Source organism: Convolutriloba macropyga, chromosome 2, assembly GCF_964194025.1.
Source record: "Convolutriloba macropyga chromosome 2, txConMacr16.3, whole genome shotgun sequence".
Classification (NCBI taxonomy): domain Eukaryota; kingdom Metazoa; phylum Xenacoelomorpha; order Acoela; family Convolutidae; genus Convolutriloba; species Convolutriloba macropyga.
The window spans coordinates 44,156,760-44,171,628 of record NC_134469.1 but is presented as its reverse complement, the minus strand read 5'-3'; the positions used below and the strand labels follow the sequence as shown (position 1 = coordinate 44,171,628).

The following is a 14,869-nucleotide window of genomic DNA, read 5'->3' as shown; positions in this document are numbered from 1 at the left end:
ATAGATAGTGTTGAGGCGCTCTCTTCGACTCGAAGAGCATTGAGTTTTTAATCAATAATTTTTGCATGCGAGAGCGATTTTTGTTCACGTTTGTCTTTGTGAGCAGTTTTTTTTTTGTTTAAACTAATTTTTTGTGGATGCTTGAATTGACTATTGTAAAAACAATGATAAGATGACTGACTGTTTTTTGAAGTCTTTTGATAATTCGCGGTGTTTTGGGGTGCAGTTTTCTAGGTTGTTTTAGCAATTATTAGCCCCAGGTTTTGTTGTGTTGTATCTGCGAAGATTTCAAGCTGAGCGTAGCTATGTTGCGTTGCTCCTGGTTCTCTTGCGAACCAAAAGTGAGTCCTGTTAGTTTATCGAACCAAGTTGATTCCACGAACTGAAATGTAGTTATGGTGATCTTCTGTTGTAATCGGTAACGTGTCATTAAAACAGGATGTAAAAGTCAATACCGCACGTTAAAGCGATTTAAATTTTTTCTGCTGAACAGCAGTCAGAAGCAGAGATGAGAGCGGATCGTTCATTTTTTGCCAGAGGTTGAGGAAACTAGATGTGAAAATTTTTTTGGAACGTCAGAGAAAATCAATTGTTCACATGCGGATTTTTCAAAGCAGTTTACTTTTTGTTTTTAGCTCATTTTTTTACCGAAATTCTGTCCGAATACAGCTTGAATACTCAGCAGTGGTTATACGTGTTTTTAGCTCAAAGCCGTTACAAAGCAGATTTTTTTGCAACATGGTGTTTTCTACATGTCCTTTTTTTGCTGAGGTGCTGAAAAACTTTTAAATTTTAATGAAAATTTTATCCAAACGTTAAAAATGTACATCAAAAATTGTCTGAAATTCATTATGAGGGGTTTTTTCAAAGTTTTATGGAAGCAAAGATCAGGATTGCTTAGTAAAATTCGTTCCGTATTACGGAATTGATGAAACAAATCTCAAATTTACAAGTTGTTTAATTGCTCTCAAACAAAGTTTGTAACAAATGTATTGGTCCTGTGGTCTTTTTATGCAATTTTTGGTTTGACCGATTTTTTGTCTGACCCATTTGACTTTTCGTCCTCAAAAACGGGATAAGCAGGCCTTACTAATCTCTAAGTATCTGATTCACCGAAACAGCCTTGAGGGGACAATTTCAGGGTGTGACATGTTCTAGTCTTAAATGTTTGACCCCTCTCTGTCACCCCAGCCCCCACCCAAACACCCCTCGTACACCCTCCTACAACCTGTCGATGTGGATCCCCCCTCTCTTCCAGCTCTCGCTCATCTCCCAATCGCTTGACCCCCCCCCCCTCCCCAATGCTAGCATCCCTAAGACGCCAGTTGGCTACTACCGAAGCCAACCGCTCGCCCGTCGTTTGAGAGCAATTCGCGCGACATTAGTCGGTTGTTTTTAATTGCTCTAGAACAAAGTTTGGGGTAGTTATTTTAATTGTGTTTATCTTATATGCAAAATTTGTGCTTGACTTTTTGTGTTTTTGCTCTGAACTTCTTCGCTCTCGAGTGACTTTTTCGTACTGGACTTTAATTTTGTCTTCATCTAAATTGCTCCCAATCCGAAATTATGTCTCTAGCTGACGTAAAGGCAATTTTAAGTGATAAAGTAGCAAAGAGGTATAGTGTTGTCGATAAGGTTTTAGACTGCGATTGCGATATTTTCAATTGTGTTTGTTGAGTAGCCCCTTTAACCAGGTATTTTTCTATTGAGCACAACAATAATTGAACCTACCATATTTTTTGCTCCTTCCCAGCATAGGCAAAAACATCAATTTTTTCTTCCCTTTCCTCTTTCGAACTGCTGGCGTAAGTCAAAGTTGCTTTATGCTTAAACGAGTTGACCTTTTTTTATACCGAAGTACTAGTTCCATCAAATTTTGACGGTGGCAAGAGTTTTCATGTTAAGATTCAGTTCTGGTTTTTAAATTGTGAATTGCAGCTGGAGAAAAATTGCCATGAGTCAAAGAAGTGTTACATCGTAGTAAGATGAACTGGACTATGTGCTCAGAAATCAGATGCTGATGTGCAAGACGCTGTCAATGCTTTGAAATTTCAACTGAACACCAAAAAATTGCAGACAATAATAGTTGGCAAAGTTAGCGACGTCGGGACATCAGCCTATGCTGAATTTTAATGACTTTGTACAGGAAATAGTTCCTCGGCAGTCATGAAAAGTTAACAATTTCCAATTTAACTTTGAGAACGAGCGCAGATCATATTCTGTGAGTTGAAAAACTTGAAATGGAAACAAAAATTGAGGTTGTGTATATAAAACGAGGCTCTGCTGGCGGACAATTGACTAACAGGCTTGCGTTCATCGATTTCATCCCTATCGGTATTTTTATGGTATGTTCAAAGTATGGGATACGGTTTTACCTCTCGGTAACTTACTTGATTTAGTCTTCCGCTGCAGCGCCGATGCGGTATTCGGCGTTGAATCAAATAATTTTTCTGATCACCAGACTAACTTACTTAAGGTTGGTAGGGCCAGAAGTTTCATGTCTTAGACTTTTTCTAAGCTCGTGATAAGAACAGACGTTGAAGTTTTGTTCGAATAGTTTTTGTTCACTTTTAAATGCAAAGAGTTTTTGATAGTATTACAAAAATGAAGACCGCCTCATTCAAATAAAAACGCATATAGTTTTTTCAAAGTGGGAAGGAAAGTTGTTTGCAATTTGTTTAATTTATACGAGCATTCGGTTGTACTCTTCTTTTTAAATCTTGTATAAATTTCACACCCTTCTTTTTAATCTAATTTTGTTATTTTAGTTTTGCATTTAATTCCAGAAGCGGTAATACAAATAATAGCAATTTTTAAGTTTTTTTATTATGAGCTTCCTATCGGCTCGCAGTGGTTTCGAAGTAATGGTCAAAACAGAAGTTTTTAAAAATGTTTTCATTATTTGCTCTGCCTCGCCTAAAGCCTGAAGCTAATATCCGTTTAAGTATTTATGTTGGTGGAAGGTCGAAACTAGTTTTGTGCACGCACAGACGCTCGAGCTTCCTTGTTTTATCTGTAATTGTCAGCTGGAGACTTTCGGCACTTCTTCGTTTTTGTGGTACCTGTCTTGTAAAGCTAAAATAAATCTACAACCATTTATCTAGATTGTTTTATGGCAGAAATATTGTGACAATTTTGATCTTGACTTTAGTTTTGTTGGCGATTTCAGCCAGCATGTTAGTGTTTAACTGCTCTCGAACGATGTCTTTTCGCTAGACCATTCTGACTTTTCGAGTGTTTGTACGTCCTTGACTTTCTGCGTTGTGCGTGAGGGTGGTACTTTACTCCTAAAAGTCAAATGAAATGTGCGCCGAAATCGGTGTCATTTTTCCAATTTAAGTCTTAACTAGCAGGTCCCCGTAAAGACTATCTGAATGCATCTTATCTTGAAACTTTAACAATTGATATTCTCATTGAAAAATTTTTCGTGATAACTAGTGTACATGAAATCGCTTCAATGATTTTTTTTGTCAAAATTAATTTGGACACACCAACAAAAAATGAAGAGAGCCAAATATGTCAAAGAAAAGTTTTATGCGAGTTAGGACTCATAGACGTTCTCACAGAGCACTAAAAAAATCAGAACAGATAGAATGAGGTAAAAAGAGGGACATAAAGAGAGATCGATAGCAGCAGAAATATATAATGAATCGGAGAGCAAATAGATTTCTAAATCCGAAAAACCGAAAAGACAGAACAAAAGAAGGTTGAAAGCAGAGAAGGAAAACAGAAAAAAACAAGAGTCTGGGAAAAAGCCAACGGCAGTGAATAGCGAAAAAGGAATTAACGAGAAAAGAGAGGGTAAGATCAAAATTGATGAGACAGAAAAGAACAGAAAGAATACAATGCAACAAAAACCATAAGAACATCATGACCCCACTGTAAGAAAAACATTCGGAAACAAAAAATTGAATCAAAAACAGGCAAAAAGAAAAGAAGTAAACAACCAAGAAAAGAAAAAAGAGGGAGAGAAAGGAGAAAAAAGAGCGAGAGAACGAACGCAAGAAGTGCAAAAAGAATATCAGAGAAAACACTTGAAGAGCAGAAAAAATAGAAGATCGCACAAAAGCAAAAAGAAAGATTGAGAAAAAAACTGAAGAGGGAGAGATGCAACAGTTCAAAAAAGAAGAGAAAACAGATCCTGATTGAAACAATGAATTCCAGTTCTTAAAATAATGATTAATGTGCTAGTGAGAACACGATGGATGTGCCCAATACGAGGAATGTGCTGATAAAAAGGTATATCTGGCAAGCCTTCGCGGAAGCTTTTGAGAAGTCAACACACAGAACTGAGTTAAAGGGGTGGCTAATGCCACTAACAAAATTTTCTTCGAAAAACTTAAAGAAGGAAAATCATATACCTATCATGTTTTTTATGTACTAGTTTGTAACAGCCCTTAAGATGAAAAATTCCTCTACTAAGCGCTAAATTTTTTTATAGATTTCAAGACCTCAGTTTTGTCATATATATTTTCTGCCACCTAACTTCGGTTTTTGCATCGGCACCTTTTGGGTCTTTTATGCTTCACAAATTTTGTTCGCTGAATTCTTATGTATTAAAAAACTTTCGTACAGTGAAACTTTGGCAAAACAAATTTCCATCATCCACCTTTTAATCCTTGACGTTTTCAGTGAGTGACTTTTTGTTCACAAATTTTCAAGACAGCGTTTTTCATCAACAACAATTTTTCCACAATGAACTACGAAAAACAATACTATAAACGCTCTTTGTTGACACAATTCTGATGGTTGACCTTTTCAGTATCAAAAGCTTTTGGGTCACGGAACGTTTTCTGAAGAAGTTTTTGGTCATAAACCCTTTTCTTAACAACAAATCGGCCAATGATCTTTTCGACATTATTGTTTTTGTTTATCCAAACACCGAATATTTTGCTTTTCGTTAACAACGAATTTGCAGCAAAAGGTTTTTTCGCAAAGCATTTTTTGGTAGTTGACACGACCTCTTAGCAACATTTGGGTCAATGACCTCTTAGCAACATTTGGGTCAATGACCTTTTGGCAACACTTTTCGGTCAATGACCTTTTTGTAACATTTTTCGGTCAATGACCTTTTAGAAACATTAATCGGCCAATGACCTTAAATCACACTTTTTCGGTCATTAACCCCAATTATGCAACCGCTTAACCGTGCTCTTCAGTAGTACTGTTAAAACATGCTGCTCAGTGATGCCTCTAAAACCTGCCGCCTTAAGTGTTCACGCGATTAATAAATAGATAGATAGTGGCTTATATATTAACCTCCAGACTACCCCCCAGCCACCCCGACTGAAGCAGTAAAGCCGGCTGCAATTAGAGCTCCCACTAGTCGCTCGACAGCAATTCTTCCAATGGTATTCGGTTATGTGTAATCTGTTAATCTTCAAAACGTTGATAGCGTGTATGTGCAGATTCTAAAGACTTTATCGTTTAAAAATCAATCTAGTGTCGCCCGGTTGACTGATTGTCAACAAGAGGTGCATTTTCTAAAGTCCAGCCAAGATTTGCTGTTCTTGTGAAAACTGGAAATGGGAACACTGATAATATTTTGGCAAGTAGGCTTTGAAACTCAAGAGGGTTTAGTTCCATATTATAGAGTAATCAAGAGAATTCAGTTTGTTCTTCAAGTGAGATTTTACTCTGTTGATCAATAGAGGTAGCTTATTGAAAAGATAGCTATATTGCTGCTATAGAACCATGTCCTATATTTCAGCAATTTTGGCATTCTTCATGCCTCACTATCTGTTATTGTTTTCAACTTCATTTGTTTATATTTGTAAAACGTATTTGAGCAAGATGCTTTAATTGTCACGGTTTGGAAAAGAGACGTTTTCTGATGAACTTCGTGTTGAATAATTAAAGCTATTGCCTTTTAAATTGATTGAACATTGGTATGCTGAGTTATTGCAGAACTTTCAGTGAGTCCTATATTTTCTGTTCGTATTTTTGTCACGTTATGTTTTCGGATAAAAGGGTGTTCTCTTTTAGTATGAGATTTGGTGACATCTGATAACTCCAATTCGTTCAAAACAGCTATAACTGGATGAATAGCCGAATATTACTTCAAAATAGGAGCTGAAGTCAGTGCAAGATTCCTCTTTAGAAAATTTGCCCGCTTGAAATTGAGTATTGCAAGTACACTCATTTTATTGCCGATAGACTAGCATTGATAAAACATCGTACTAAGCTACCTTGTATCAATGGGTGGGGTCAAAATTTTTTTGCTCCCATAAAGAAAAATTGATCTAGACTAAAGACCATGAATTAAATTGCCTCGCCTGGCGTTCAAGAGCACTTCTTCCAACATTTGTCGGTTTATGTTTATATCAATTTTTCCCTCAAAACCCTAGTATAGGCGACCCAATTTTATAATAAGGAAGAAGAAGAAAATTCTTTGCATGTAAATTTTGACTATAGACTTGTCAGTTTAGGATTGGAGTCCACTTTTCCAATGCAAAGATGGAAACGGAATGCACATTTTTGCCAAAATTTTTAGTGCAATGTTAGAGAAATGTGCACCGGTAAAAATCGGTTGCACTTGAGAATATGCAACGGGAAAACTTTGATTAACGAGAGAATTTAAATTTTTGATTGAAAAAAAAAAAACATTTTTCTTTGGCAAAAATTCAGTCTGCAAATACATAAATTGTTTAAGCTGTAAAAAAAATAGTTAATTGTAATCTAAAGGAAGCGAAGAACTGCAACACGGTTTGGAAACAATCGTACTGTGACCTTCCAACGTTTAAGGAACAGTGTTATTTCGTCAAAAAAAAATAATTGGACAGGAAAAAGAAAATGTCGCAATTCAGGGTGGTGAAAAAATGTGAGGAAAAATTAACTATTGTAAATTGCTTAAACAGGACCTCTCAAACGATAGGCATGTACAATGGAGCAGAAGTGACAGGTCAGGTTTGTCCGTTGTGAAAGAGGAGTTTAATTTCAGAGCAATTACGCTAAAAGAATTGTATGAGGCCGTTGTCTGTTCGAGGAGTTTTCTCTCTTTGTATATCAAAGTTTGGTTATCTACGTTTTTAAAAAAGTTTCCAGTAGAAAGCGAAGCACCACATAGTTAACTCTGTCCAATACAACATTTTTCTTCTTTAGAGAGACTCCTTATCTTCAACTCGAAAGCTATGTTTTGACAGTTAATCGACTATGATTGATTTGTTACTCATAATGTCAGAAAATCTATCTTAGTGCAGACTCCATTTGTCAATTACGCTTCATCGCTATGGAAGCCAAGCAAGGCAATCTTGTCTGTATTAGAGATTGTGCAGAAGAAAGCAGTTGTATGGATAATGAACTCGAAGCTGCCTAACTTTTCGAAAAACAATCTCATCTACCTCCAAGTCGCAACCTTATTGTGTTATCGAGAACTGCTTGTAATCATCTTATTCGCTTAAATGTTTGTCGGGCACAGTGGATTTTGATTGGCGTATATCAGGCGTATAACACAGACTACCAGAAATTTTAAGTGCATCTGATTTAGACTGAATAAATCCGATTCAGATTTTTAGATGCACTCATGCCAGTTAGCCAATATTTTCACGGTGTTCTGCTCAGCTGAAGTTTTATTTGATGAACAATCTAAAAAGAAGGTACTAGTTTTATATTCAGGTTACTTTACGCAAAATTATGAAAAAAATCATGCAGCCTCAGAACTATGTGTGGGTGTACAAGTTGCAAAGTACTGGAAAAACGTACCTTATTATTGAACTATATAACAAACAAGGCGGCTCGGTAATGTGCGATCGCACATAAGGTTCCGATCCCGCACATCCACAATTTTGGCATAATTGTCTATCAAAGGAACAGATGGAAAAACACAAAAAATTCCAAGTATTTTTCAAAAAAAAAAAAAAACTGGTGTATGAAAGAAAAGATAGCCTCCAAAGCGAATAACTCAGTGGAGTAAAAAATGATGCATTAGATTGATGAGATATGCCGATATTAAGAAAGCGAGCCAAGACGAACGGCAAAATCAAACAACAACAACAAACATTAATTACATCAAAAAAATTATGTCCGTTTTAAAAAACAAAACTGAATAACAAAGTCAAAATAGCGTTAGATAAAACTGAAAATAAACGAAATAACTTGTAATTCACCAGAAAAAATGGTTATTCACCAGTTCATAATAAAGCTTGGTAACAATTAGACAAAAAAGAACAGAAACTTTAAAGTTAGAAAATTCGCCGAATTTTTTTTAAAAAAAACAATTAATTTCCAATTAATAAACCATTAGGAATCAACTAAAATATCCCATAGGTTTCCAATTACCAATGCTTCTATAGAAGGGAAATAAGAACTCTTGTTATTCAATTTTTTATGCAGTTTTAAAAAGAACAACAAATAGACAACAAACTAAAAATCAATTAAAACTTGCCAGAAAATGCTTTGGAAGCCGTAAAGCCATACTTTGGCCCCCAAAAAATGTTCGATTGCACCTTCGTCGAACACCGATAATTTATTATGGGGCCGCTCATTCGTGTGGCCGCTCAAAATGAAAAAATTCAAATTTATGTAATTTTTGTTTTTTTTTTCGGAAAAAATTTATTTCCAAAGACAAAAAAGCCATTAATTTCAAAATGAAAAATTTGAATAGGTTCGTCGATTCTTCCAAAGTAAGCCCTTGAGACCTGCAATTATCCAGAATATGTCGTACGTCTACAAAAAGAACGGCAAATGTGACAAAAATCAAAAATTCATTTTACTTTTTTTTGTGAAAAACCCGTGTGGAAGCCAGTAAAGTCATAACGAATTCTCTTAAAACATTAGATTTTGTGACACCAATCACTTTTTACACCTTCCCTTGAAATGTCTTATGTGATCTCTCATTAATGAAACTAGGTAACAATGAGACCAAAAAGAAAAACAAGATTATGTTATACTTGTTATCGAAAAAAAATTATTTCCAAAGATATGAAAGCCATTAATTGCAAAATGAAAAACTTGAATAGGTTCCGTTTATTCTTCCACAGGAAGCCCTCGAAACCTGCATTTATCCAGAACAAGTCTTACTTCTACAAGAAAGAACGTCAAATATGACAACAATCGAAAATTAATTTACTTTTTTTTGTGAAAAACCCGAAGCCAGTAAAGCCATAACGAAGTCTTTAAAAACATTAGATTTTGTGACACCAATCCCTTTTGACACCTTTTCTTGACAAAAATAATATCATCTTTAACCTTTAATTAACGAGACCATGTAACAAACAGACAATAAAAGGAACAAAATTGCGAATTTGAAATGTTTTTTTTTTTTCATTTTGGAAAACAATTTTTTTCAAAGTCATGAAAACCATTATCTATCTTCTAGTATCAGAACATCGGCTCATCTACTTTTCCAGGAAAAGCCAATCAAACCGGGTCATAACACAGGAAATTAAATGCGACTAGAAAGACAAAGTAAAAACGACAGTTAAAGACAAAATAAAAAATTTCAATTAATTTCTTCGAGAAAGTACTGTCGAAAAGTTAAAGAACCACAATCTATGTCTTTAAGGATTTGAATATTATCAATTGCGCGTTATTTTGAACGCGAAAAATGTGATATATGAACTGACACTAACGTGATAATTTGACAAAACTAGAAAACATGAAAAGTGTGCAAATACCTGAAAATTAAAAAAAAAATTGTGAAGTCTAGTAGTATCAAAGCCAGAACACCATAACTTAAGGCGTAAAACAGCAATAAATAATAAATTTGAATTCAGCAGAAAGAAGGGGCACTCTACGATTGCTGACACTAAGCTATAAGTTGACCAAATTAAGAGAAAAATGAAGGCAAAGTTCAATAAGCCATTTTTTATTTAAAAATCAAATATTTTAAAAGTCAAAACGACCATAAGCTTTCAAGCAATCGACTAGATAAATTAATTTCCAGCTAATTAGGAACCCAATAGGACCTATCACTAGTGAACTTTGATTTGAAACGTTCTGTTATTTAATTAATATAAAAAAGATCGAATTTTTTTTATAAAAAACCGACTGACGACAATCCGAATTATCTTTGGATTGTAACGGTCCAAGATTGGTAAAGAACTAGTCCTGCTTATGCTGATTGTCCATTAGGAATATTTAATTTTTGGAATGTCATTGATATAGATATTTTGTTAGTTAAAGAATCAAAAATAAATGCTGCGTTTTTGATAATCAACGAATAAAGTTAGCAAAAAACGGCAAAGTTTTATTTACAGAGCACTCTCAACGGAAGTTGAAGTGGAATTAGCCCCCTTTTTAGTCTACAAAGATTGTGTTAGTGGTATTTGGGTGTGCACTTCCTGCAAATTTAATCAGAGTGGACTAAAGAAACTTGTTTCGTGCTGTTCTTTAATGAAAAAGTCTGAATTTTGTGAAATATTTGGCCGAAATTGGTGACAAAAAAATTCAATGAAAATAACTGAAAGTATATTTTGTCTTTAGACGTAATATCAACAACATTTCCTTGAAAAATTTAATTAAATTTTATCAAAATTGGCGAAATTTTAGTAAAAAATTCCGAAAAAAGGTGAATGAAATCAACGGAATTCACTCTATTTTCTCGAAAGTTTAAACCTCGATAGCTCCCTGTCAAAAACGAAAATAAAAAAATCGTTTTAATTCCATGGTCTACGCTGGACAAGCTTTCTAATGATACCAGTCTCAACTCTATGATGAATATTTCGATCGGCCAAAATTGTCTGAACAAAAAAACCCACTTGAGTGTATAGTTCCTCCCCACCTCAAGAGGGGTCGGAACGGTTCAAAGGATCACTATATATAAAGTGATCCTTTATATGCATACATATATTCTTTATACGGGTAATTCTTCATTATAATTTTTCTTATTATTAATTTGCCAAAACACCGGATGCACCGACAAATACATTGGGGAGAGAAAAAATTCTGAAAGGGGAAGAGATGGTATGATGAAATCTGACGTTTTACCAACACAATTGCTTATCACTCAAATGAGTGTTTCGACGTGCATGTCGTACTGATAATTGTTTTTTGGGGGTTGTTTGGTGAAAAAAAATGCAGAACTGAACAACTTAGCGTATTTATAACAAGCAGCCGTTTCCTCCAACAAAAACGTTCTGAAATGGAATAAACTTCCTCTTGAAATCTTCCTCTCGGAAAATAAAATCTCAAGCACAATTTAAAAGAATTTTAAAAAGAGATCAGAAGTTTTTTTATATTTAGCAGAACGCGGAGCCTCTCATTTTGATTTGAAATGTACTTGTCAATTCCTTAAAAGAGAGTAAAAAGGTGGTATGGCTTTTAATTAACGGGTATACTGGATTAATTTTATTTGATGAAAACTTTATCATGTATTACTTCGATGAATTCAGCCCATTGATGTAATTTTCAGATGTACCTGATAGGCATTTCACGAAAGAGTTTTTGTCGAATTGAGCGCTTTAGTTGACGAAGATTGCATATTGTTTGATGTGTTGAGATGACTATTGGAGACAGTCTGAGTAGCAATAGCAGCTGCAGTAGTATTATTCCCAGTGGGATCCTGAGTGTGCCCTTGGTACCAGATGGATTGCCCCGTGAGGACACTATGCTGCACGTGGCCGACTCCCTCCAAGCACTGGCCACTCTATCTGACCTCGTATTCCAGACTGTCGATTCACGTGTCAGGTTAGTTGAACGCATTTCTTTCTGTAGCTTTTACCGATTGCTTAAATATTCGGCGCCAAAATAGTTCTCTAGAGGGTCACATTATTTGCGGTGTTTAATTGCTCTGAAACGAAGTTTGTAACAGTGATATTAGTCAGGTTAAGTCTTTAATTAATAGCCGTACAGCGATAGCTGGGGCTATTATTGGCCTTCTCTTGTTTTTTTGCGACTCGAAGAGGAGTATTGGTTTTCTCTCGGTCTTTTTTTTACAGGAAGTAGTTTTGTTCACGCGGCATTTTGACCTAAAAGCGAAGCTGAGAAAAGCTGTCATTGTGAACAGATTTTCGCTAAGCGAGAGAATTTTTTTGATCATGCGCTACGTTCAGTGAATGACTTTCTGACATTGAAAAATGTTCTTGAGAGAACGGCGCAGATAGATAACCGTTTTTAGTCGGTTTTTCGTCCATTTGGCTCCTTTTTTTCACTTTTAATTTGATTTCTTATAGAAATTGTTTTTGATCGATGCTGTATTAATATATAACTTTATGGAATTGATACCACAAAGTTTTGCAGAGCCTAATATTTCAAGTGTAAAATGGGCTCATATTTCTCGAATTTAAAGTTAATTTTCTGAATTTTTTCAATAATTTCTTCCTGTTTAGATCTTCGAGCGGACTTTTTTTTCTGAAAAATCAATGTATATGGCAACGTTCGATTGGCATTTCGTGCATTGAACAATTCTTTTTAGCGTGACCTATTTTATGTTTTATCAGAATGTACGCTTACTAATCCTTTTTTGCTTTTTTATCCAATTTTTACAAAATTTTTTGGTTTCACAGAAGAAAAACTTTCTAAGCAGAGCTAGTGGTTTAATTTCGTGTTATTAATATTCTTTGTGTTTTTTGACGTCTGATCTTCTAAATTTAAGGGAAATTTGTTTCTTAATTACAATTTTATTATATTTTTAGATATAATTTTAATATTTTGACAATTTTTTATTTTAGGAATATTCAAGTTTTTTTTAGCAAATCTCTGTAACCTTTGCTCAATTTTTTTCCAACAGAATCATGAATGTGTAATGTTTTTGGGCTCTGTTTTTTTAGCCTAATAAATATGTGTACTTAATTTGAATCAATATTTTTCTGGAGTGTAATTAAAACTGAATGTAAAAGTCAATGCCGTATGTAAAAACTGAGTTTAAGTCAAACTGCTGAACTAATCGAAATGCAGACAAGAGAGAGTAATTTTCTGATTGTATCGTTTCAAAACCCTTAAAAATATCAAAGGCGAAAAAAGTAGTTGTGAAAAAACTTCGACAAACGAACAAAATTTTTCGATCACGTGCCATCTATTCAAGTTTTCATTGTTTTAATTCCAACTTTTTAATCTCTCACAAGTCTTAAATCTAGTATTAGTGTGTTTGGAAGCTTTTTTGACCATCTGAAGCAAATATTACATATTTAGATTCAATCTTTATTTTTTTTAACCATTTTGCCTATTTTAAGCTTTTCTGAGAATTTTTTTGTATTCTTTTAATTTTGTTACTAACCTTTGCGGGCTTGTGTCGTTGAAAATAGTTGTTGTAGCATTTTTGGTGGTCGTTCGTTATGATTGAAAGTTTTTAAATTTTGAGGAAATTTGCTAAATTCGAGCAAATTTTTGTTTTTATGGTCTTCGACTTTCTTCTTACCTTACGCTTCCTGCTAATATTTCTTCTTACCTTACGCTTCCTGCTAATTTTTCAATTATATGTTTAGCGTTACTTTTTAGGTGTTGCTTCTATGAATTGAGACTTCAAATCTAGTCATGGCAATTTTCTCAAACATGATTTACTTTTTTTTATCTTTTTGTCCAGTTTTTTCGTTCTTAGCAGTTTCAAACAGTCAATTGATTTCTCTCCCTCGTTTTGGATGAGTGACTGATCTGGCAGAAAAGGTTGTAAAAGATTCTAATTATTTTACGTTTTCGCATTTATGTTTTATTTGTTGTTTGATGCTTCTCGAGAAAATTTTGTTTGGGTGACTGATTACGAGAGAATTTAATTAACGTTTTTCCCCAATTAGTGGTTCTGAATGGCATTTAGCGTTTGCAGAGTTTTTTTTTTGAAGAATTCTACTTTATGGTGTTGTCCGTCATCTCCCTTCCCTTCCGAGTTTTTTAACCCATTTTATTGGGTTTTCTGTCAATTGATATTATTGTTTTGGTGCAAAATATCTGTATAACAGGTTTGTTTACCAATAGTTACCAGAAAAGTTCAATTTGTACGGTTGTGTATCTGTTTTTGTCAGATACTTTTTCCTCATATCTTTGCTGTTGTTTCAAAGTGCTTAGTATAATTATGTGGAATATGCAGTAGGTCAGTGAGGATGGTCACTTTTCTACTTCGAGTCGTTTCCGGACCTCTTCGGGCTATGATTTTATTTCGTCGTCAAGATTTTTGTTATGACCATATGCGTGTGAGACCATTTTCCGCTCTTAGTGGAGCGAGTTTTTTTATTCATTCGCGTGATTAATTTTTTGGTCACGCTTGACTTACCTCACTCTCAAAATTGACTGCCTCACTTTGAAATTGACTTTGTTTTACTTTAATTCAAAGCGATCGGGTCAAATGAATTTATATCACTGTGACTGCAGCAGCTCTCTTAGATCCTTTCTTCTTTCTAGTCTGAAGGTGTGCGATGTACCAAAACTGTTGAAGAGAAATAAATTCTTGGAATTGATGTCCACTCCCCATCCTCCATCTGGTGATTTCCCTTTCTAATGAAGCATAAATGAACGTATTTCTGGTTTCAGTTCATAGATAATGATTTTTGTGAATTTAAAACCTCTTTCCAAAGACCTTTGTGAATTTTTCGGTTTTCCACTTATTTGCTGTCGTTTTTACTGTCCTGTCACTTTGTATCATTAATGACAATACTCGTCAGCTTTCTATTGAGGCAAAAATGAAATGAATCTGTTACAGTTTATTTTTAGTGGTATTTGTGACTTCACTACTACTTGTTTTCAAAATAATTTTTTGAATTTTGCCGGTAATAACTGTCATTTTTTGTGTACTTTCTCTTAGTACCCTCCAATGACACCGGCTTTCGAATCGGACATAAATAAATTAAAATTATTGGTTCAGTTTATATTTAGTGATATATATTACTTTAACACTACTTGTTTTCAAAAATGTATTAATTAAATGTAATTTTTGCCCGTTTTTTGTTATCTTGTCGCGTAATTTCATTGAAAACATGTCCTATTGGTCTTTAAAAGGGCATAA

General features: G+C 34.5%; 2 protein-coding genes across 3 annotated transcripts in view; one reads left to right on the top strand and one right to left on the bottom strand.

The window, feature by feature from the left end:
* LOC142358690 (V-type proton ATPase subunit H-like) overlaps positions 1-14,869 on the bottom strand; it is a 462,227-nt gene that overhangs the window by 200,045 nt on the left and 247,313 nt on the right. The gene's annotated exons all lie outside the window — the stretch shown is intronic.
* The window catches only part of LOC142358689 (WASH complex subunit 1-like), a 34,631-nt gene continuing 31,093 nt past the window's right edge, over positions 11,332-14,869 (top strand). Inside the window, exon 1 of the mRNA XM_075410207.1 lies at positions 11,332-11,625. Within this exon, the coding sequence (XP_075266322.1) occupies positions 11,438-11,625 (188 nt within the window). The 5' untranslated portion in view covers positions 11,332-11,437. The remainder of the gene's footprint in view (positions 11,626-14,869) is intronic.